We start from the raw sequence: 22,440 nt of genomic DNA on the forward strand, positions 1-22,440 counted from the left end.
ATAATAGATAATAAGCAGATCAGGTAGGGGGAAAAGGCACATAATCAAATGGTGATTCAAAAAATCCATCAAAGCTATGAATAGAGTCTAGCAATGACAAATGCCTAAATTAGCTGAGGGCAATGCTATTTGAAGAAACTCTATGATTTAATGAACTTTATTTTTTAATATCCTCTTAATGCCCACCTTGGCTCATATATTTTAAAAAGTCTATTAATTTTCTCCTTGAATTTCCTTGCTCTAAGTCTTGTAACTAGATCCAATTAAATCTCTAATAGATCTCTTGGTGTTAAAACTAAGATCACATCATAAACTTCGGTTCACCTTTGGGGCTCTACTCAACAAAATCTCGTAAGTCAAAAGGTAGTTCACAATAAAGATAGAGAAAAAAGAGATGTGTAACCTACCTTGACAAAGCTTTTCTACCTACATTGGACTTAGTTTGGCAGCATTGTCATGCATATCATTTGATACTACAATTAGCATATCCTTCATTGCTTATAAATGTTTGGTAACTTCTAAGTAAAGGCCAATAATCCACCGAAAATGATGCATAAAAAGGCACCTGCCAAAGGCATTTATAAAAACTAGGATGAGAAAGCGACACATAATAAAAAGTCATTGACGAAGGAAATCCAGTCGCTTGATAAAAGGGTCATAACCAAGGTTGTTAAAAATGTTTTTTTTAACATGACACGAAATATATAATATAAACTCGGATCGTAAACTCGAATCATAAAATCGTAAAATCGCAAGAAAAATATTTTAACTATTTATATATTAACAATTTCAGTCAAGTAGTAAATAATAATATAACACAATTAAAATAAAAGTGAAATAAACAATACAAATGTTCAAACACCTTAAAATACATATTTCAAATAAAATTTCATACACGGTTTAAATAACTTAAAAATACAAAAAGAAAAAAAAAGATTGAACAACTATGTTTTATTGATAGAGTTTCAGAACATTTTATAGAGGACAGGTCTTGAAACGCACTACAGAAAATTAGTGAGATGATACAATATTCTAAGCACCAACTTCAAAAAAAATTTAACAAAGACCAATACAGTGAACCTGTGACAACGAGAACAAAAACATAGAAAATGACATCAATTTAATCTCATGCCACCTCACCTTCCACCTTTTTTATGTTAGTAACAAGTCCTAAAAATAATGTCCAAATATCCCACCAAGCAAGACATGTATTTAAAGTTCTCTCTGAGTCTTTATCATCTCTCTTTGTAGTTAACAAATGGTTAGTCTAAAACACAGTATTTCTCTCTATATAAGTATTCCTATCTCTTATTTTACTCTTTTGATTCCTCACCATCTACCTCTGTCTTCCCATGATTTCGATCCTCCGATCATGCCTTCCCAGCCTAAAATACAGTATAAGGCTTTCCTATACCCAAGATCCTCTAATGCTGGTGTTAGTTTGCTAAGATTGAAAATTTGAGATTTGGGTAACGGGAAAATGGAAGATTGGGGAGTGGGGACTATGTAGTGGAGCGTCAAGGGACTCAGATAGGGAGGCAGTAAATTTTTTAACTTTTACGGGTTAAAACTCGAAATCGGTCAAACTTGTAAAATCGATCCGATTTTACCAATTTTGACAGAGTTTGACCAATTTCGAGTTTAAACCTGATTTGACATGTTATATACATGTTGACTCGTAAAATCATAAGATTTTACGACTCTACTTGTGATTTTAACAACCTTGGTCATAATAGTAAACCTTTTCCTATTCTTTCTTTTTCAGTTCAAATACCACTATTTTTTTCCTATAAGCAAGAAATTGCAATCAAAATTCGACTAAAAAGACAAGAGTTAAAGGAAATGTGATGATTATAAAACAAAACCAAGAATTATAAATGAATGGGAAATGAACTCAATCAACTCACCTAGTTTGATCGAAGCAAATTTGTAGTAAATAGAAATAATGGAGAAATAATAAATTTCTTTAATAGAAATCAAAGTCCAAAATCATTAAAAAAATAAATAATTCAATTTGAAACCCTAATTTCAATAAGAAAAAAAATAGTCCACCTATTATTTTTTTTCCTTCCTTTCAAGTCTCTGTAGTTTTTGAAATTTTATTTTTGATCCAAAATTTAATTTTGTTTATTTTCAATCTCTGGATGTGAGAGAAAAGAGAAAGACATCATATTACAGTAAAAGAGAGAAAAAAAATTCTTAGTTGATCATAATCCGACAATAAAAAAGATCAATCTTGATGTCAACAAATTTCATTTGACAAGGATGATCCTAATAAGGTGTTTTTGAACCTTTATCTTGCTTAAAAAAATAAATCGGGTCAAGAAATGCTTTTTTTATCAATTTGATTTTGTGTTTTTTGAAATTTTTAGGGTTTTGGATTGATAAATTATTTTTTTTATGTTCTAAGGGTGTTTATTAGGTGTTTTTAGGTGAAAGTATTTTAACAAATGAATTTTTAAACATAAAAAGGACCACCAATTTTCCAACCACCACTACGGTGGCTGGATTTTTGGTAGGCAAACGATGTCTTATGCCTTTATAGTTTTTTCAAAATAAAAGGTAGAATCGAATAACATATAATCCACCCTTTTAGAGAAAGGAAAAAAATATAAAAAAAAGGTTAGCCATGCAGGTCTGGCCTTGCAGACTTGCTTATGTTACCTCTATTAATAGGTCAGATGTGTTAGGCCACTTATGCCTTTATAGTTTTTTCAAAATAAAAGGTAGAATCGAATAACATGTAATCCACCCTTTTAGAGAAAGGAAAAAAATATATAAAAAAAAAGGTTAGCCATGCAGGTCTGGCCTTGCAGACTTGCTTATGTTACCTCTATTAATAGGTCAGATGTGTTAGGCCACCTAGGCCAAGGCACTTGATGTTATTTTAAGAGAGGCAAAATGGTCTTTTTCAATTAAAAAAAATAGTGAAATGAATATATTACCCTTAAAGAAATTGAAAAAGTCACTGGCATGAAAGCTTTTTTTGTCATTTTCTTTTTTTATAAATAATATAATTACTCAAATACTCTTGAAACCAAAATTTTTAGAGCTATCATCTAAGGGCTATTTGGACTTTTTGTTGTGGTTTTTTTTATTATATACAATGTGAATGAAGGTTAGTTTGGTCTTTTTAGCAATATATAAAAAAATGGTTAGCGGTTAGGGAAAACACACCAACTTATGGAAGAGGATCGTCATGTTCAAGTGGTGCATGTGCCCTCCTATGATAGCCAAAATAGCCCGACCATCATGTCAATATAATCGCTAAATGGAAGTGCTTCTAATGAGGTGGTGTGTGTCGTGGTTCACAACAGTTAGATTTTCTCTTTTCCCCTATTTTTCCTCTCATGGCCTTGGGATTTGTGCTGGCCAAGCAAAAAAAAAATTGTCCTTTTTTTTTCTTATTTCAGTTATAGTATTCATTGTTTTAATTAATCATTGATTGTTTTATAACATTTTATTTATTTATTTATTTATTTATTTATTTCAATTTCATCCCTTGAAATTTAATTTAATTTAGTTTTTATATCAAATTTGGTCCTTCTTCTTTTAATTGTTATTTTTTTTCTTTTTAATTTTATCCAATAAAATTTAATTTGATTTGATTTTTATATCAGATTTGGTTCTTATTCTTTTAATTTCTATTTTTTATATCATTTTCTTAATTGATTTTTGTTTTTCAATTTCATCCCTCATGATTTTATTTATTTTTTATATTGAATTTGATCATTATTCTTTTTTATTAATTTTTTTCTATCTCACCCTTCAATATTTAATTGGTTTTGAGTTCGAATAGTGGTTTTTTCTGATGCATTGATCCTATTCTTATGACTTGGGTCACAAGTGTGATGTGTTAACCTAAATTGACATTAATCTTTGTTTTTGCACCAATTTTCATTTTCAATTACATCCTTCAACGATGAATTTATTTACAATTGAGCTCTTTTATTTTTTAAAAAATTACATTATATGAAGATAGTCCAAACTCATAACCTTTGGATTTGTCTGGCCAATATGCTTATGCCACCCTGTTTAGGTCCATTGAATATTTTTTTATGTTTTTTATGTTTTTTTTCAATTTAATCCTTTGAATTTAGTATTTTATTGAATTTTTTTTTATCATTTTCAAATAAAATTCAGGCAAGTCTTTTGCATTTTTTATGGTTTTTTATATTATAATATTATTTGATTTAGTGTATGGCCTATTTGGTTTTTTTTTTGTTACTTTTTAAACACGATGTATTTTCATCCCCTTAAGATTAAAAAAAATAATTAATCATTTTGTTGTTTTCTACTTTAGGCAAGAAAACCTCCTTTTATTATCAAACTTTCAATAAATTAAAGGTTTTTTTTTGTTTCATGTACGCACAACTTTTTTTTGTTGTTTAGATGAAAAATAATTTTTAAGATAAAATGTTGTTAGATTTAATGAATTTTGGATCACAGGTTTGACTGGTTAACTCTATATTTTTTTTGTTGAAAAAAATGTTTTCTATAAAAAAAAAGTGTTGGATAAGCCATTATATTCTCCTTTTCTTTTTCTAAAAAATTGATTTTTTTAATCTGCAGCGAAGCAAGGGTCATAAAGCTAATTATATATAATACATGTCTCAACTGATCACAATTATAATTTATCATTATTCCTTCCTACAAGATATAAATGAATCAAGCATAAATCCATATGTTGATCCTAGTTTAATATTCTAGCATCGCTTACACACACACATAAAAATCACTATAGAGAAAAACATTGTGCTTCTTCTTACATTTCACTATAAACTTATTATGTGTTTTTTTTTTCAATTTTGGTAATCAAACTGTTTTTTTAGTTGATTTTATTCTTTTGTGGCCAAATTAAAGGCCAATTGTATCAAATTTGTTGAGGAATGAGCAAGATTGAAAGAAAGAGTGTCAAAATAAAAAAGATAAAGAAATTAGATGGCAATTTCAAAATTAGGTCAAAAAGTTCACCTTGGTCTTATTAATTTTCAAATTATATATTTTTGATCCCTCAATATTTTGAAAATATAATTTTGTCCTAAAACTTTAGACTAGGTTTTACTTGCCCTTCTTTCACCTTGCCTGAGATGGTAGATTTGAGGTCATTAAGTGTTTTGCTTTTGGGTTAATTTTGGGTTTTTAGGTTATCTGAGGCTATAAATGAGTTTATCATGGTATCTAGGGTATAGATATTTTAGGTCAAAAACACATTGAATGTTGAATTTTTAGGGTAAAAAAAAAACCAAAGTCTTGATTTGATGGCAACCACAAGGTTGTCGGCGTCTGGGTGACCAAAAAACAAGTTGTCTATTTTATTTAAACAAATAAAGGGTTCATGACATTGTTTACCCTTAGTATCAAAAAATAGCATCTACTCTTTTATATTGGGAAAAAAACTCTTGGCGTGCTAGCTAGGCCTCTTTTCATAGGCCTGGCCTGTGGGTAGGCCCACGCTCTTGGCTTATTTGTTTTTTTTTTAATATATTTTCAACATCCTTTAGTAAAAAAAAAAATTCTTTTAATTCTTTGTTTGTTTTTTAAAGATCTTTTTTTTCTTTGACTTGAAAAAACAGACATTTTTCCCACACATATGGTTGACATATAATTAAATGAAAATAATTTTGAAAACGAAGTTATATTAGATCTAGTAAGATGCATGACTCGAAGCGCGGGCTTGATTGGTTAACCCGTGGTTAATCCAGATATTTTTTTTTGCTCCTTTTGAATTGAATATTTTTATTTTTTTTTATCATTCAATAATGAGTTGATATCATAATTTGTTTCAGTTTATTTTTTATATAGATATTACAATCTTAAAATTTAAGTTGTAAATGTAGCTAATTAACTCAAGTTTAGGCAAATTGATTTTTTATTTAATAAATTAAATGCATGAATGGAATTTTTTATTTTAGAATAAAATTTGTTCTCCGTGTCTAAAAACATTTTATAAACATTTACATATTAATTTTATTATATTGAAAAAGAAAATTTATCCAGCACAGGCTACATAACTAGCATACAACATAAGTTGTGAATCCAGCTCTGATCTCATTGACACACACTCTCATTTGTTTGGCCAAACTAAAAGGAACAAATCCAAAATACCTAAAAAAGAGAAAAATTGAAGCTCTCACTCAAATCACATCTGGTGCAGGCAATGAGCTCATAATAAATCAGACAAATAAATTCTTCTCGATATGGAAGACAAAATAGTCAATTACATCCTGGGTTCTGTTTGCCGCCCGATTTAACAATATTTGCATTCAAACATGAAGCTGAGAGAGGCATCTTTGCTTTCTGGCCGATATAGGCCAAATCGATGTCCACAAGCTCTACTCCTTGACAAGGAACCAATGAACTGCACGAAAAACTGACAGCAACATCGGAAGTTGAGGTGCCTTTGATGTTCTGGTAATGAACATTGCTAATTTTCACTCGTGATGGCTGCACAGAACATGAACAAGCTTAGCAATCCAACGTTAATTAAGCTCAAAAAAAATTAAATTACATACAATATAGGATTTATCAAATATTCTGATGTTGCATGGGTATACATAATATGATAAGATTTTTGTCTATGAATTACCGCGCCATTGCGGGAACCATACTTCTGATCAATGATAATGGGATTTTTCACACTATCCATAGTGATATCTTTAAAAGTGATATTTAAAGCTTGGCTAGGGTCAGATGCAGCATATGATTTGATTCTCACACCATTGGTGGTGTTAAACAATGTGCAGTTAGTCACAACAATTCCGCTCACATCCTCCTCGTTCTTGTACTTGCCAAGGCTTCCAACACTGGTGTAAGTCCAATCCAAAAACAGAGAAGAAGTAAGTAAACGAATACATTTATACCTGGAACTTCATGAATGATGTTCACTGGATCAGAAATGGGATTGCAGGGAGGGGGAATCAGTACGGAAGTTACCTAAGGCCATGTCCAGGGCCGCAAAAGACTTGAGAGATGAGAATATTTGTGGATCCTTGTCCAATGGAAACACAGTCATCACCTGTTCCAATCTTGCTGCTTGTTACGTGGACACCATCAGAATGGCTTATGTGAATACCATCTGTATTTGGGCTATTAGCAGGAGCAGTCAAATTGATATTGTGGATCGAAATGCTGTTGCAGCTTGTAACGTGCATGTGGAAATATTTGCTATCGACAGAGCTGATCTCGTGAACAAGAGCATTGTTTACTTTGCTCAACTTAATGGACTGCAACATGGAAAGAAGTAACAAAATCATTCCAAGTTTATACTTTTACGACCACATGTATAGTAACTTTTGTGAATTAACTCTCCGGCAACTAAGTATGTTAACAAATGGGGAAAAGTTTTCTTCAGAATGAAAACAAATGCCCGGACAGTATCTTGCTTGCAGTCAAAGGTTCTTTAAAACTTATGTCAACACTGACAGAAGTGATGGCTTATGTGAAGAATGAGATTCTTATTGTGCAGGCCTGGACATATTCCTGATCATGGTCAGGCCAATGATTAATAAATTTTGTGGCAAGTGCTATACATACACTGGGAAGTGGCTGGCATTCCTTGTTTTGATGGCAATCGTTGTACTTCCAGACGGCACTGCCTTGCCCATCAAAAGTTCCTCCACCGTTCAATGTTAAACCATCAATTATTTCAAATAAGATCCATTGTTCTGAACTATATTCACTGAGATCAGTAGTAGCTTTCACGTTTCCCTGTACTTCAAAAACTATAGGCTCTGTGCTTTTGCACGGCCCTTGAAATACGACAGGGCTTGTCAAAAATGTCCCTCCAGGGATAACCATCTTTGCTGGAGCACCTGAATCACATGCTGCCCGCCATGTTTGGATAAATGCCTGCATGATACACATTGTTAGACGTTAATTGGAGTTGCAAACCTTTTTAGAGCGCAAATCCTGTTTAGCGATTAAAATCCAGGCTAGTTAATTATTTTGTCAGAAAAAAATCAAACCTTTTCACGTGTTCTGTTATCGGTTACACAGAACTAAACCAAGTAAAGGCAATCAATTATAAGACTGGCTTTGTCTTGCGAACTCACCTCTGCGTTATCGGTCTTATCATCAGCCTTGGCACCGTGTTTTGTTACATCAAAAACTGTAACCGCGGCACCACTACCATCAATGAGGCTACGATGGTCACTGAGACCAATATGGTGGCGAAGTGCACCATCGGCCACGCAAGAGAGCAAAGCTAAGCCTAAAACAAGAATGCTTCCTGCAATGGCCATGGTGACGTTTAGCCCAGAATGAAAGGTTTCTTTTTAAATCTTCAAAGTTCTTGCAGAGGAATGTGAATTTTACCTCGCCATGGTTTATCTTTTATAGATTAAAATCTCTATCTCTATCTCTATTTTTAGTGATGCCCCCCCAAACATAGTACTGTAACCTTAGTTAAGTATGAATCTGCGTCTTCCCTGCTATATTTCAGGTCGCTTGAAGCCATCGAAATAAGATATCACTGTATGTTGACTTAGAATGACCGATTCTTTTCCCATAAATATATATGCACAAGTGATCAATACCTACTTATAGGAATAGAAATAATGGGATGTGTGGCTCTCAACCACTGGTTTCCAGAAGAAAAATAGAATTTACTATATCATGAACAGTGTAATCCAAAAACATTCTATCTTAAGATACATACACCATATGAATTTAGGATGCTTCGGTGAGGTATAGAGCGGATCTAAGCCACAGCTCGATTGGCAAGCATGATGTTGTTCTTATTCCTGGAATGTTCAAGTCTCCTTATGAATCCCAAAAATAAAAATTCAAAAGCCTTAAGATTTACATTCACTAATTATAGTGATTAATTACATGGAATTATTGTAGAGTCGTGAACATACAAAAACCCTTAAAAAATATATATATTTACGAGGTACTGGCGTTACCACCGGGGCAGGTTTATTAACGAAATACTCAACCATTATCACACCCTTGTTCTTCTGGGCTGCCGTGTAGCATTCCATAGTTTCCCTTGTATAACAAGAACCTTGTGCACTTGAAAGCTGTTGTTGAAATGTTGACTGCAGAGGCATCTTTGCCTTACGAACGGGGCCTATGCTCTCCTCCAACAATTGGAAGGCTTCAATTCCAATCTCTGCAAGCTTGTTTGAAGGAACCATTCTCAAGCAGTCTTCCTCTATACTCTTCTAGTAATCAAAACATGTCTGCTGTTACTAGTGCTTGTCGTCGCAATACCTATGGAGCATAACCCTTTGATAGCATAAGCTTCGTTCCTCTTTTTTCACATTATCATGAGACATGCATTCTCCTCCTTTCTCTCCCCCCAAATTGCTGGAAAATGTAAGAGATGCATTGATCAGATTTGCTTTCAGTGGACACTTCCTTTGTGATGCTATAAACATGTATTCGTAACTATCTTCACTTTCTAGAGCGCCATAAAACCCTATAGATTTGCATTCAGTGGACACTTCCTGCGTGATGCTATAAACATGTAGTGGTGTTAAAAAAAACCGATCAACTGATTAAACTAAAATCATCAAGAAAATATTAATTAAAAAAACTGAACTGATAGAAAAAACTAAATAAACCAATTAAAAAAACACCTAGTCCGGTTCAATTCCGGTTTAAAAAAATTTAAACCGATTGAACTAGATTAAATCGAACCGATTTAATTAAATCTAAATAACTTAAAAAACATATAAAAAAACATCCTTAACCCTAAAACATTTTATCCATTTCTTTCTTTTCAGCCACCAACACCCCCCTTCCCCTTTCTCTTTCCCTCTTCTCTACCATCCCACCCCTCCCTCCCTCCCTCCCTCCCTCCCTCCCGGAGGTTCTTTGTGCTCTTTTCTCTTTTTTTTTTCATGTGTTAACATTAAATCTTACTTTTAAGTTTACATCATGGCTACCCCACCCTTGTAGGATTTTGTGAAGAAATTTGAGAGAGAAGCTTTAGGTCCATGGCTCTTCAAGGAAGAAATAATTCTTTTTAACAATTGAATCTGTCTCTTGCTGATATCTGACTTCATTATTCCTGTAATCAAGGAATCTCATTTCAACGCTCACGAAGATCTCTATAAATCTTCATTGGTTTTTGGTTTTTTTAGTTTTTAATGTTAAAAAATTAACTTGAATTGAACAAAACTAGTTTGGTTTGAACCGATTCTCGGTTCAATCTAGATTCTATTAATAAAAAATATTATTTTTTAATTTGGTTAAATTTTTGAATTAAAACTATACTATGAACACCTTGTAAACATGTATTCGTAACTATCTTCACTTTCTAGAGTGGCACAAAACCCTATAGATTGAAACAGTGTATTTATATTTTTGTCATTCCTTGTAAAAACCAACGGCCTATCTGATAGGATAAAATCATTTTTATGGGGTGATTATTTGGTCATTAACAAATTAATTTGTATATTTGTTTTAGCACATAAAATAATTATGATACACATATAGCTTTTAGCTATAATCTTTATTGACTTTTGAATTTTCTTTGCATCGGAAAATGTGGTGGATACCTTTAAAACACACAAATATATATATATATATATATATATATATATATATATATAACTTGCATAGATGAATTTTTTGCATTTTCATAGTTTTAGCACAATAAAAAGTTAAATTTGACCTTAGAATTAAAAAAAAAAAATCAAAGCCTAGTGTGAAAGGTGTTTTTTTCTTTTCATTATAGTTTTTTTTTTTGTAATATTAAATTTCATTTAATGCCTGCTTGATAATTTAATAAAAAAAAGCATGTGTAATGTGTTTGGACACCCCCTCGCTCTTCTAGTGGGGTTTTCGATGCTCCAACACTACCTTTCATCACAACGTTTTAATTGTCTTGACAACCTCTTGATTATATAGCACGTGTGGCCAACAAGTCTTGGGTTTTGCATTAATAGCCCTTTTTTTTTTCCTTTCTTCTCTTCATCTTGGTTTCCACGTCTGTCCTTTAAAATTTTATGGCAAACCTTCAATTGTTTTCTCATTTTGTTCTTATTCTTTGAATTTTTATTTTTTTTATAGGAAATCATTTATCAAATTAGATTACTTTTTTTGAATTTCATCCTTTTTTAAAAAAAAATTCATGTGTTAGATTGGATTCTCATTCTTTTTATTACTATTTATTTTGTTTGGGATAGTTTTAAAATTGAATTTGTTTTATGATTTTATTGTCCTAAAATTTTTATCATGTGATAATTAATCCTCGTTATTTTGATTGTTATTTTTTTTTTTGGAAAATTTTTTAAATTGATATTTTTTTCTTGACTCCATCCTTTAATATTAATTTGATTAGAAATTGATATTTTTGGTTGAGCCTGGGTCTCAGATTGAAAAGATTGTGAGTTTAGGATATTAACCTAGATTTAAGAGATTGACCTGGATGTGCTTAGTTTTCTTTTTTTTTAAGATTACTTTTTTTTAATTTTATCTTTTAGCATTTATTTAATTTTATATTGGGCTCTATTATTTTTTTATTTGTTTTATATTAATTTTTCACTGATTTTGAATATGATATTGATTATCTTATCTTTTAATATTGGATTGTTTACTGATTAAATTTCATGATTTTATTCAATTTGTTTTTGCTCAGATTACATGGTTTAACAAAAATAAATTTGTCTTTGTTACTATTTTTATTAATATATTTATTTTCATTTTATTTTTTGTTTATAATATTAAATTGATTGAATTATTATTGAATATTTTTCTAACTTTTTAAAAATATTTGTATGGCTTAAGGATTATATTTTTTTTAAAAAATACATTAGCCTCTGATGTAGCGCGTGCCATTAATAATCTAGTGCTTAGAGCATATTTAAGATTGTGGTAGCGGTTACAGTTTAAAGTGTTTCTCGTTTAGAAATGTATCAAAATGATTTTTTAAAAAAAAATTATTTTTAAAATTAACATATCAAAATAATCTAAAAATATTAAAAATATAATTTTTAACAAAAAAAATTAAAATTTAAAAGAATATGATTTCAACTACGTTACTAAACGGTCCCAGTAAATAACCGTGTCAACTCCCTATCTGAACTGAAAAAAATAAAAGAACTCCAAGGGGTTTTTTTTTTAATTAAGAAAGTTTACTTTTTATCTTCAATATGTAAGTTCAAATTTTAAGAGAGGGTTGTCCAGAAAAATTAAAAAAAAAAGTTTTTAGTTTTTATTGACTTACAAGTAGGTCCGAAAATAAAAATACTACATATCATCGAATAAAAAAATAATAATTTGTGAAAAAAGAGGAGGATACATCTGGAACGATGTTTCAATTATTTAGCCACGGCAAACCCAGTGATGTGTGGAGAAGATAAAGAATCTGGGATAGGATATGTACATGTTCTTTTTGATGAAATTCAAAGGAGGGGGTATATCCAAAATTCTTGGCTAAAAAAAAAAAAAACTTTAAAGTATCTTTTGAAAAGACGGATTTGTTTAGGATCAAAATTCCAGAATGGTTCGAAGGACTTGGCTATACTATTAATCAAATAAAAAATTACTTGACATTATTATTAAACTCCATATTATAAAAAATTACTTAACATTATTATTAAATTCCATCTCATACATTAACTGTGAAACCTTTCAATTATATATTTTAACTAGCCAGAAGTTAAAATTTAATTATAAAAAAAATGACTCATCATTATCAAATCAACTTAATTAGGATAAAAACAACTTAACCGACCACTAAAAACATTCTGATGGTGAATTGAAAAAAAATGATAAAATTAATAGAAAAATAAAAACAACAATTCTTGGGCCAACATCTTAATCAACCCGAGTTTAAAATTAAATTATTGAGAGTTGCCCTAACATAACTTAATTAACCTGATTTGTCTAAAGACAACTTGGCCTATCGATAAAGAAAATCTAAAGATGAAATTGAGAAAAAAAATGAAATTGATAAAAAAAAAAACCTCTCAACCTGATTTATTATCTAGCCCATATTTAAAATTAAATCATGTGAAAATTACGTTAAAATGATTTAATTGACCTGTTAGGTTTAAAGGTAACACAGTCACTTGTTAAAAAAGTTTGAGATAAAAATTTAGAAAAACATGATGAAATTAAAAAATAAGATGGGCCAAAGAAAATAAAATAGAGAGAAGAAGAACGAAGCTGCATTATATTTGTATATATATACGCCCAATACAATTGATACCAAAAGATTCTGAATATATAACTCTTATTTGATATCATTAACTAATTTAGTATTTTCATTAATTTAAAAAATTATTTTGAGTTTTTAAAAATAAAACTTAATTAAAAATATTTAACGACGTTTTATGTCTATAAAATTTTATTTAAAATATTTATATTATATATATAGTTTTTAAAATAAGCTATATATAAATATATGATATAAAAAAATAAAAAATTCTTCTACAATTACACTTTTTATATCTTCTTTTTAATTGTAAGTGGTTAAATAGTTACATTTAATTATATATATATATATATATATATATATATATATATATATATATATATATATATATGTTAGATTCTTCCTTCATTATTCTCAATAACCTTTCCAAAGGCAAATTCCAATTTTGAAATTTACTATTTCATCCCAAGAGAAATCAATTCTTGGAACACACTGTCCCGCCCTAAAGAAAAATAAATTCTTGGAACACATCATTTTGTCCCAAAGACAAATCAATTATTTCAACACATTATCCCATGCCGAAGGTAAATCAATTCTTTGAATATCTATTTTCGTCATTTAAAAACTAACCATTAATGTTTAAACAATAGGCTTTTATAAACTTGGAAATAACAAAATTTTGAGAGATAGGGTTCTTATCTTGAGTTTATGGGATGCATGCTCTTTGAGAGTATTGATACCAAATTAACTCAATGTGGTAAGTTTTTTTTAAGAATTTTCTTAAATTTTTATAAGACACCATAACCCAAACCAATCTTTCTTACTAACACAATTTAAAACAATAGTATATTAACATTATTTGGCTAAATTCTTCACCCTATCATTTCTTTACGCATGGCCAGCCTCTGGAATGAAAGAAAAACCACATTATATTTGAAATTTTCTTTTATTTACATTATTAACTATATCATTTGAACCAAAATAATTCTATCAATTCACCAATCTTTTCTTCCAATACTATTTTAACATAAACCCTAACTTGCATAAAATTTGGTGATTTTCAATTCTTATAAAAAAGCTACAACATAAACGAAATTAAAGCAATGAAAAAATTTTACCACCACCAATTAACCTAGATTGCCTTGTTCGTTGCTCTATTTCTTCCAAATATTGCTCCTTTCACTCTCCAAATCACTCTTTTTCTCTCTAACTATATGTCGCACGTGGGCGCGCACGAGCGGTGTCGTAAGGGTCAAGGAGTCGCTAATTTTATCATTTTTATACATTTTGGTCCTTCAACTTTTCACTTGTTATCTTGGTCCTTTACCATCAACTTGGGCAATCTTTTGGGCTTTATTCATGTGTATCCTCTTATATTTTGAATATTTTTATACTTTTTCTTCTTTTCTTATTTTTTTTGTGGGGTCAAAAATAGATAACAATAAGTGCCCTCTCTTTATAATGTTTACAAAGCAAAATTTTATCAAGGTTTTGCATAGTAATGAAAAAGTGTATGTCAAACTTGTTGGGTGATCCATCCATCCAAAAACTTTGCTTTTAAAATTCAAAAACTAATCTATTTTCATAAACGACCTGTCCTTTTTAAATTTTTTTAAAAAATCAACAAGTGTTCATGCTTCCTTTCATGGGTGACTTGCCTATTATGAAATTCAAAAGTTGGTTTATTTAAACGGGTGACCTGCCCTTTTTAATTTTCAAAAAGAACTTCAGCAAGTGTCTATATTCCCTGAAAGTGCTCTATTTTCACGAGCAATATGCTCTTTTCAAACTTCAGCAAGCATCCATGCTTCTCTGAAGTTGATATATTTTCACGGGCAACCAGCACTTTTCAAATTTCAAAAAGAATTTCAGCAAACGTTCATACTTTTCTAAAATTGGTTTATTTTCACGAACGGCTTGCCCATTTTGAAATTCAAAAACTAGCTTATTTTATAGGCGACCTGTTCATTTTGAAATTCAAAAACTAGTATATTTTCCTGGGTGACTTGCCCTTTTCAAATTTCAAAAAGAACTTCAGCAAGCGTCTATACTTCCCTGAAATTGATCTATTTTCTTAGGCAACCCGCCCATTTTAAAATTCAAATACTAGTCTATTTTCACAGGTGATCTCCTCTTTTTAAATTTCAAAAAGAACTTCCACAAGCGTTTATGATTCTTTAAAATTGATCTATTTTCATGGGCGACATGTCCATTGAAATTTAAAAACTTGCATATTTTCACGGGTGACCTGCTCTTTTTAAATTTCAAAAAGAACTTCAGCAAGCGTTCATGCTTCTTTGAAATTGGTTTATTTTCACAAGTGACATGCCCTTTTTAAATTTTTAAAAATAATTTCAGTAAGCATTCATGCTTCCCTGAAGTTGGTCAATTTTCACGGGCGACCTACCTATTTTGAAATTCAAACTAGGATTTTCATTAAAATCCTTCAAAACTTTCCAAAAACAAAATACCCTTAAAGGGTAAACTCTTAAAACAAGTGTATTGTCTTGTGGCTTTAGTTGTCCACACCATATGGATGGGATTTTTTTTCATTTCTCGACTTTCATTCACTCATGTACATTTCTCCTCCTTTCCTGTTGATTGACGAATTCTACACAAATAATATTTCAAAGTTGAGGTTAAACCATGTACAATGCATGCTTTTTGAAATATAAGCCCCCTCTCATTTCTTCACAATTTTATTTTATGATTGTTAAGGGCTGTAATTTTCAAAGTGGTCACTTTCATCGGCTCATCTTCCAGTTTACCCAAGCAAGTCCATGCGAGTTACTTTCAAATCTTTACCGTCAAGTTGCCTTTCTAGCCTCTTTTTTTTTTAGTATTTAGGCCATGACGAATACTATCCTAATTGGGAATGCATTAGAACTCTTTGTGTGACAAAGAAGATAGGTAAAGTTAATAAAAGATTACGATTGTGTGATTGACTACCATCCTAGTAAGGCTAATATAGTAGTCGATGCATTGATTAGGAAGGGGAAAATAGTGATGAATGATATGGAGATTTAGGAATAGGGAAGTATAGTGAAATTGAAGAAATTAGGCTTGCGATTAAGTGTAGGGTCTGAGGGATCACTATTAACTCAATTAAAGATCTGATCTATACTTTGAGACAGGATATCAAGGAGAGTGTAAACCAGGTAGATGAAAAAGTAAAGGATATCAAGGAGAGTGTAAACCAGGGTATAGAGAAAGCATTCCAAATGTTATCTGGTGGGCTAATAGCTATGGGTAGGCGAATTTATTTACCTGATCATAAGACTTTGAAGGATGAAGTATGAAGAGAAGCTCATGAATCCTGATTCGCTACTCATCTGGGAAGTACAAAGATGTATAAAGATTTAAAGGAATACTATTTGTGGCCAAATATGAAGAGGGAGATAGCATAATTTGTGTCGAACTGTGGGATTTGTCAACAAGTAAGATAGAACACCAGAGACCTGTAGGGGATTTATAGTTATTATCGGTTCCAGAATGGAAATGGAAGGATATTTATATGGATTCTGTGACAAGATTACCTAGGGGAAAGAAGGAGAATGATGTTGTATGGGTGGTTATGGATTGACTGACAAAATCTATTTTTGTTTTTGCCTATAAAAATGACTGATTTTGTGGATAAGCTAGCAAAAATTATATGTAAATGAAGTAATCAGACTTCATGGAGTGCCAGTATAGATTATACCGGAGCAGGATCCAAGGTTCACGTCGAGATTATGGCCTAATTTACAACGAGCATTGGGGAAAAAGTTGAATCTAAGCACAACATCTCATCCTCAGACGGATGGTCAATCTGGAAGGACTATTCAAACTCTTGAAGATCCTCTGGGGTCCTGTGTGCTGGAGTTCAGAGGGAACTGGGAAGATCTCCTGCCATTGGTGGAGTTTACTTATAATAATAGTCATCAAGCTACTATTGGTATGGCTTCATATGAAGCATTGTATGGGAGGACATGTCGTACCCAATTTGTTGGGAGGAAGTAGGAAAAAGGAAGCTTTGGGGACCTGAAATGGTACAACTGACAACTAACAAGGTGAGGGTGATCAGAAAGAGGATGAAGGAAGCCCAGGAAAAAAAAAGGGGGGGGTTATGCAGATAACCAAAAAAGGCCTTTAGAATTCCAAGTGGGGGATAAGGTATTTTTGAAGGTGGCGCCTTGGAAAGGCATCATTCGATTTGGAGAAAAAGAGAAATTAGCTCCGAGATATATATTGGCCCTTTCAAGATTAAGGAAAGAATCGAACAAGTTGCCTACCGTGAGAGTTGCCTGCATATTTGGATAAGATTCACAATGTGTTCCATGTGTTATTGCTGCGAAAGGCCAAGATAGACCCCTCATGGGTATTACCACACGTTCCTATGAAGATTAAAGGGGATTTAACCATGGAAGCTAAGCCTATCAAGATCTTGGATCGAGATGTGAGGGTGTTAAGGAATAAGAGAGTTTCTCTGGTGTGAGTCTTGTGGAGAAACTCTCGAATAGAAGAAGAAATATGGGAAGAGAATTTGAAATGAAGCAAAAGTTCCCGCATTTATTCTTCAACATAGGTACGTAACTTAAATTTCGAGGACAAAATTTATATTAGGAAATGTAAACCCCGGGGAAAAATAAAGGTTGCTTAGATTGCAAACTAACTACATGAGAAATATAAGTGAAGAAATTCATGCATATGGTTAAATAAAAACGGAAATTTAGAAATTTTTGGATATAAGTTTATGGATGAAATATTTCAAGACAATATAAATCAACCCGAAAATGTTGAGGGTTGGATTAAATTAAAGAAAATAAGATAAACTAAAAAGAAGTGGGGGCAAAATGAATACATTTAAAGAAAATAGGGTCTAAATGCAAATAAGAATAATTATAGAGCATAACTACTACTCTTCTTACCAAAATTAAATCTGCAACTATCGTGAAGAAAAAAGAGAGGGAGTTTTAGTATCTATTTCTACAAATCAAGAGAGAAACACCAAAATTTCAAGAACCCATCCAAGATTAAAGGTTTATAGATGGAATAGACACTTGTGGGCAAGTGATTAACAAGGAAATTGAACAAGAAGAGAAGATGGATGGCTGACTATCATTAGATAAGAAAGGAGGAAGTTGAAAATCTTCAACTGGTTGAAGATCAAAACCTTAATTCGTACTGAGTAAGGTGTTCTAAACATGATCTTATAAGTCATTTCAAATTTGATAAGGAATTGATGCCTTGATGTGAATTATAGATTAGGATTCTTAACTTAAATTTGGGGGAAAAGTATTTGTTGTAAAAATAAAGTTAAGTCATGTGTGGAATGTGATTTAGGGACGTGAAACCATGATAATTTACCCAGAAAATATAGTTTGTGAAATTTATGTGTGAAGGGAAGGGGGGGTAACGAATCTGGACAGACTCGTCTCCTGACTTTCAGTAAGATTTTGGATAGGAGGATGAGGGAGAAGCAATTTCCTTCATAGAAATTATAGTTTTGGATGTTAGCTAACTAAGGAAATTGGTCTTGCTCAATTTAGAGCTGTAGAACTCCAGTTATGGGTTATCAACCGAGACTGGGTCATGACAGACCCTGTAGAGCAGTAAGTCTGATTTTTTATGAGCAATTATGACTATCTTAGGGGCAGAATTGGGTTCTCCTTCCTTAGGAGACTTGTAGCCCCATGTCTTAGTTTTCCAACGAGACCAATCTTGCTTGCAATGGAGTTCTATAACTCTAGATATAGTTAAAAATCTGAAGAGAGGTCGAACAGTAACAGTTCAATGTCTAGACAGTAACAGTTTAAAAATGAGACAGTAACAGTTCAATATCTTGACAGTAACAGTTCAAGACAGTAATAGTTCAATGTCTAGACAGTAACAGTTGAAAAAAATGAGACAGTAGCAGTTCAATGTCTAGATAGTAACAGTTAAAAAATGAGACAGTAACAGTTGGACAGTAACAATCCAAGCGTTTGTTAATAAGAGATTTTGACTACCTTAGAGGCAGACCTGGATTCTTCCCAAAACATAGAACTTGTAGCCTTATGTCTTACCTTTCCAACGCCATAAATTTCATTTTAATCGAAGTTCTATAACTCTAGATATAGTTAAAAATCTGAGGAGAGGTCAGACAGTAACAGTTCAAAAATGGACAGTAACAGTCCAAGCATTTGTTAATGAGCGATTTTGACTACCTTAGAGGCAGAACTGGGTTCTTCCCAAAACATTGAACTTGTAGCCTCATGTCTTACCTTTCCAACGCCATAAATTTCACTTGAATTGGAGTTCTATAACTCCAGATATAGTTAAACATTTGAGGAGAGGTCAGACAGTAACAGTTCAAAAATAGATAGTAACAGTCCAAGCGTCTGTTAATGAGCAATTTTGACTACCTTAGATGGAGAACTGGGTTCTTCTCAAAACATAGAACTTGTAGCCTCATGTCTTACCTTTCCAACGCCATAAAATTTGCTTGAATTGGAGTTCTATAACTCCAGTTATAGTTAAAAATCTAAGGAGAGGTCAGACAGTAACAGTTCAAAAATGGACAGTAACAATCTAAGCGTTTGTTAATGAGCGATTTTGACTACCTTAGAGGCAGAACTGGGTTCTTCCCAAAACATAGAACTTGTAGCCTCATGTCTTACCTTTCCAACGCCATAAATTTTACTTGAATCGGAGTTCTATAACTCCAGATATAGTTAAAAATCTGAGAAGAGGTCAGACAGTAACAATTCAAAAATGGACAATAACAGTTGGACAGTAACAGTTCAAACGTCTGTTAATGAGCAATTTTGACTACCTTAGAGGCAGAACTGGGTTCTTCCCAAAACATAGAACTTGTAGCCTCATGTCTTACCTTTCCAACGCCATAAATTTCGCTTGAATCGAAGTTCTATAACTCTAGATATAGTTAAAACTCTGAGGAGAGGTCAGACAGTAACAGTTCAAAAATGGACAGTAACAGTTGGACAGTAACAATCCAAGCATTTGTTAATGAGCAATTTTGACTACCTTAGAGGTAGAACTGCGTTCTTCCCAAAACATAGAACTTGTAGCCTCATGTCTTACCTTTCCAACGCCATAAATTTCGTTTGAATCGGAGTTCTATAACTCCAGATATAGTTAAACATCTGAGGAGAGGTCAGACAGTAACAGTTCAAAGACGAAACAGTAACAGTTGGACAGTGAAAGTCCAAATATAAAGAAAGGAATGATAACTAGGATTGGACAAAGAATGACAGTAATAATGAGTGAAATGAGAAAAACATAAAGTACTATGAAATGACTGAAAGAAAGACTTATTGGTTGTTGATATTGTTATTAGAAAACATATCCTTGAGTGAAGAAAATTTATGAGATAAACCTGTGATTTGCAGGAGGGACCACAGACATAGTGCAACAGCAGCAGCAGGGAAGCATGAGTAGAGCTTCTATTGCTGGTAGGTGATTCACATCTATGTTTCCTAGTTAAATTCCATGATTTAATATATTTTGATGTGAAATGTAAATTACTGAATGTATGTGTATTCAAGGTGAAAAGTTGTTATGTGAATTGCCAAGTGATGAAATTGTCAATGAAAAAGGAAAATATGAGAAGTGTGATTTGAGGCATAAAACTAGCATACATTAAGTGTATGTTAGGATCCTGGGTAAGGGGATCACCATGTATTGTCTAGCATACATTGAGTGTATGTTAGGATCCCGGGTAAGGGGATCACCATGTATTGTCTAGCATACATTGAGTGTATGTTAGGATCCCGGGTAAGGGGATCGTCACGAATGGACTAACATACATTTAGTGTATGTTAGGATCCCGGGTAAGGGGATCTCCATGTATTGGCTAACATACATTCAGTGTATGTTAGGATCCCGGGTAAGGGGATCACCATGGAATGGCCAGCATACATTCAGTGTATGTTAGGATTCCGGGTAAAGGGATCGCCTTATATCGACTCCTATGGGGTGGTGATGACGATACCAGTGAAATTGGTATCGGGAATGTGATAAGCAAAAGTAATCACGTTGATGTCTGGAATGAAGGTTGATAGTGGCAGAGGGAATGATTATCAATAGTTGAATAAGGAAGAGATTTTATAAAAAAAAACTAGAAGGGAGAAGTAAATGAAATATGAATGCATGTTGCCATGTTGAAATTATTAGATATTCATATTGTTATATTTATGGAAATATTCACCTTGCAATAATATGTATTTTGTTTCAGGATCATCGAATGCACGACAGGAGTAGATCATAGCTTATGTTCCCTTTTTGAAGTCTAGGTTCTAGGGAGTATACCCTTGTATTTTGTAAACATGAAAATGGTTGTATAACTTAATTTGTAAAATAAATGTTTAAACTTGATTGGATGAATTTAACGTTGTAGTTTATATAACCATATTTCATGTCTATGAATTTATATTTATTTAAATTATCCATCCATAATGATATTTTTTTTATATCATACATATCATAAATATTATGGTTGATAGGTGTGAGTATAATTGTGGAATTGAAACCCAGGTTGATTGGGTCGGGAATTAAGTTATGAGATGCGAACTGTTAGAAGTGTAAACAGGTTACATGTCGGTAAATTGGAACCTTCCGATATAGGGGGGACTCCATCGAAATTTCCGGTAGATGTTAACACGAAGACCGTGAATATGTATATATATATAAAAAATTTAACTACCCTATTTTTCTATTGACATGAGATTGTGGTTTTATCCCAGAAATGGGGGATGTTACACTTTGCCTTATGACAATGTTGTTTTTTATGTGCTTTTATCAAATACATGTGACACATATTTGAGTTTTATTTTAGGGTGTTTTCCCTAACAAGGATTTCAAAAGACTTATTTTGTCTTTTCGAAACCTGAGATTTTTCATAGTCATGTCAAATAGCAATGTTCATGCAACTCTCATGATCTGACTAGTCTTTAAAGAAAGATATTTCATCATGGTGATTGGTTTAGGAGATGGCTCATTTTGCATTGGGTTGAAAACAAAATCAAATACTTGTTTGAAGTCTTGTGTTTGAATATTCTCAAAAAAGATGAATAGCTATTCATTTTATCATGACTCTTAAGAATGGTTCCTTATGTTTTGAGAGCGTATTTATCAGTCTTTCTTACTTACTTGATTAGAACAGACTTTTCAAGGTACGTAATGAAGGCTTAGTTTGATGGCTACTAAAGAAAATGAATTCACAAGCTCAAATGGTGTTCAAGGGTTTTCATGGGTCTAGGATCACTTTTATTCCTTTATACCCTTTCATCCCTTTATACCCTTTCATCCTCTTTTGTTATTCTTCTAGCATATGATATGCTATCAAAGTC

At 32.0% G+C, this 22,440-nt stretch overlaps 1 protein-coding gene across 1 annotated transcript; it reads right to left on the reverse strand.

Moving 5' to 3' along the window:
• Positions 1-6,216: 6,216 nt before the first annotated feature.
• On the reverse strand, positions 6,217-9,140 carry LOC133691729 (exopolygalacturonase clone GBGE184-like). Its single transcript, XM_062112335.1, has 6 exons — positions 8,891-9,140; positions 8,055-8,230; positions 7,537-7,851; positions 6,937-7,226; positions 6,593-6,806; positions 6,217-6,447 (listed from the first exon to the last, which is right to left on the reverse strand). Exons 1-6 carry the CDS (start codon positions 9,138-9,140, stop codon positions 6,217-6,219), a joined length of 1,476 nt encoding a protein of 491 aa, XP_061968319.1.
• Positions 9,141-22,440: the final 13,300 nt, after the last annotated feature.

Source organism: Populus nigra, chromosome 4 (assembly GCF_951802175.1).
Source record: "Populus nigra chromosome 4, ddPopNigr1.1, whole genome shotgun sequence".
NCBI classification, from domain to species: domain Eukaryota; kingdom Viridiplantae; phylum Streptophyta; class Magnoliopsida; order Malpighiales; family Salicaceae; genus Populus; species Populus nigra.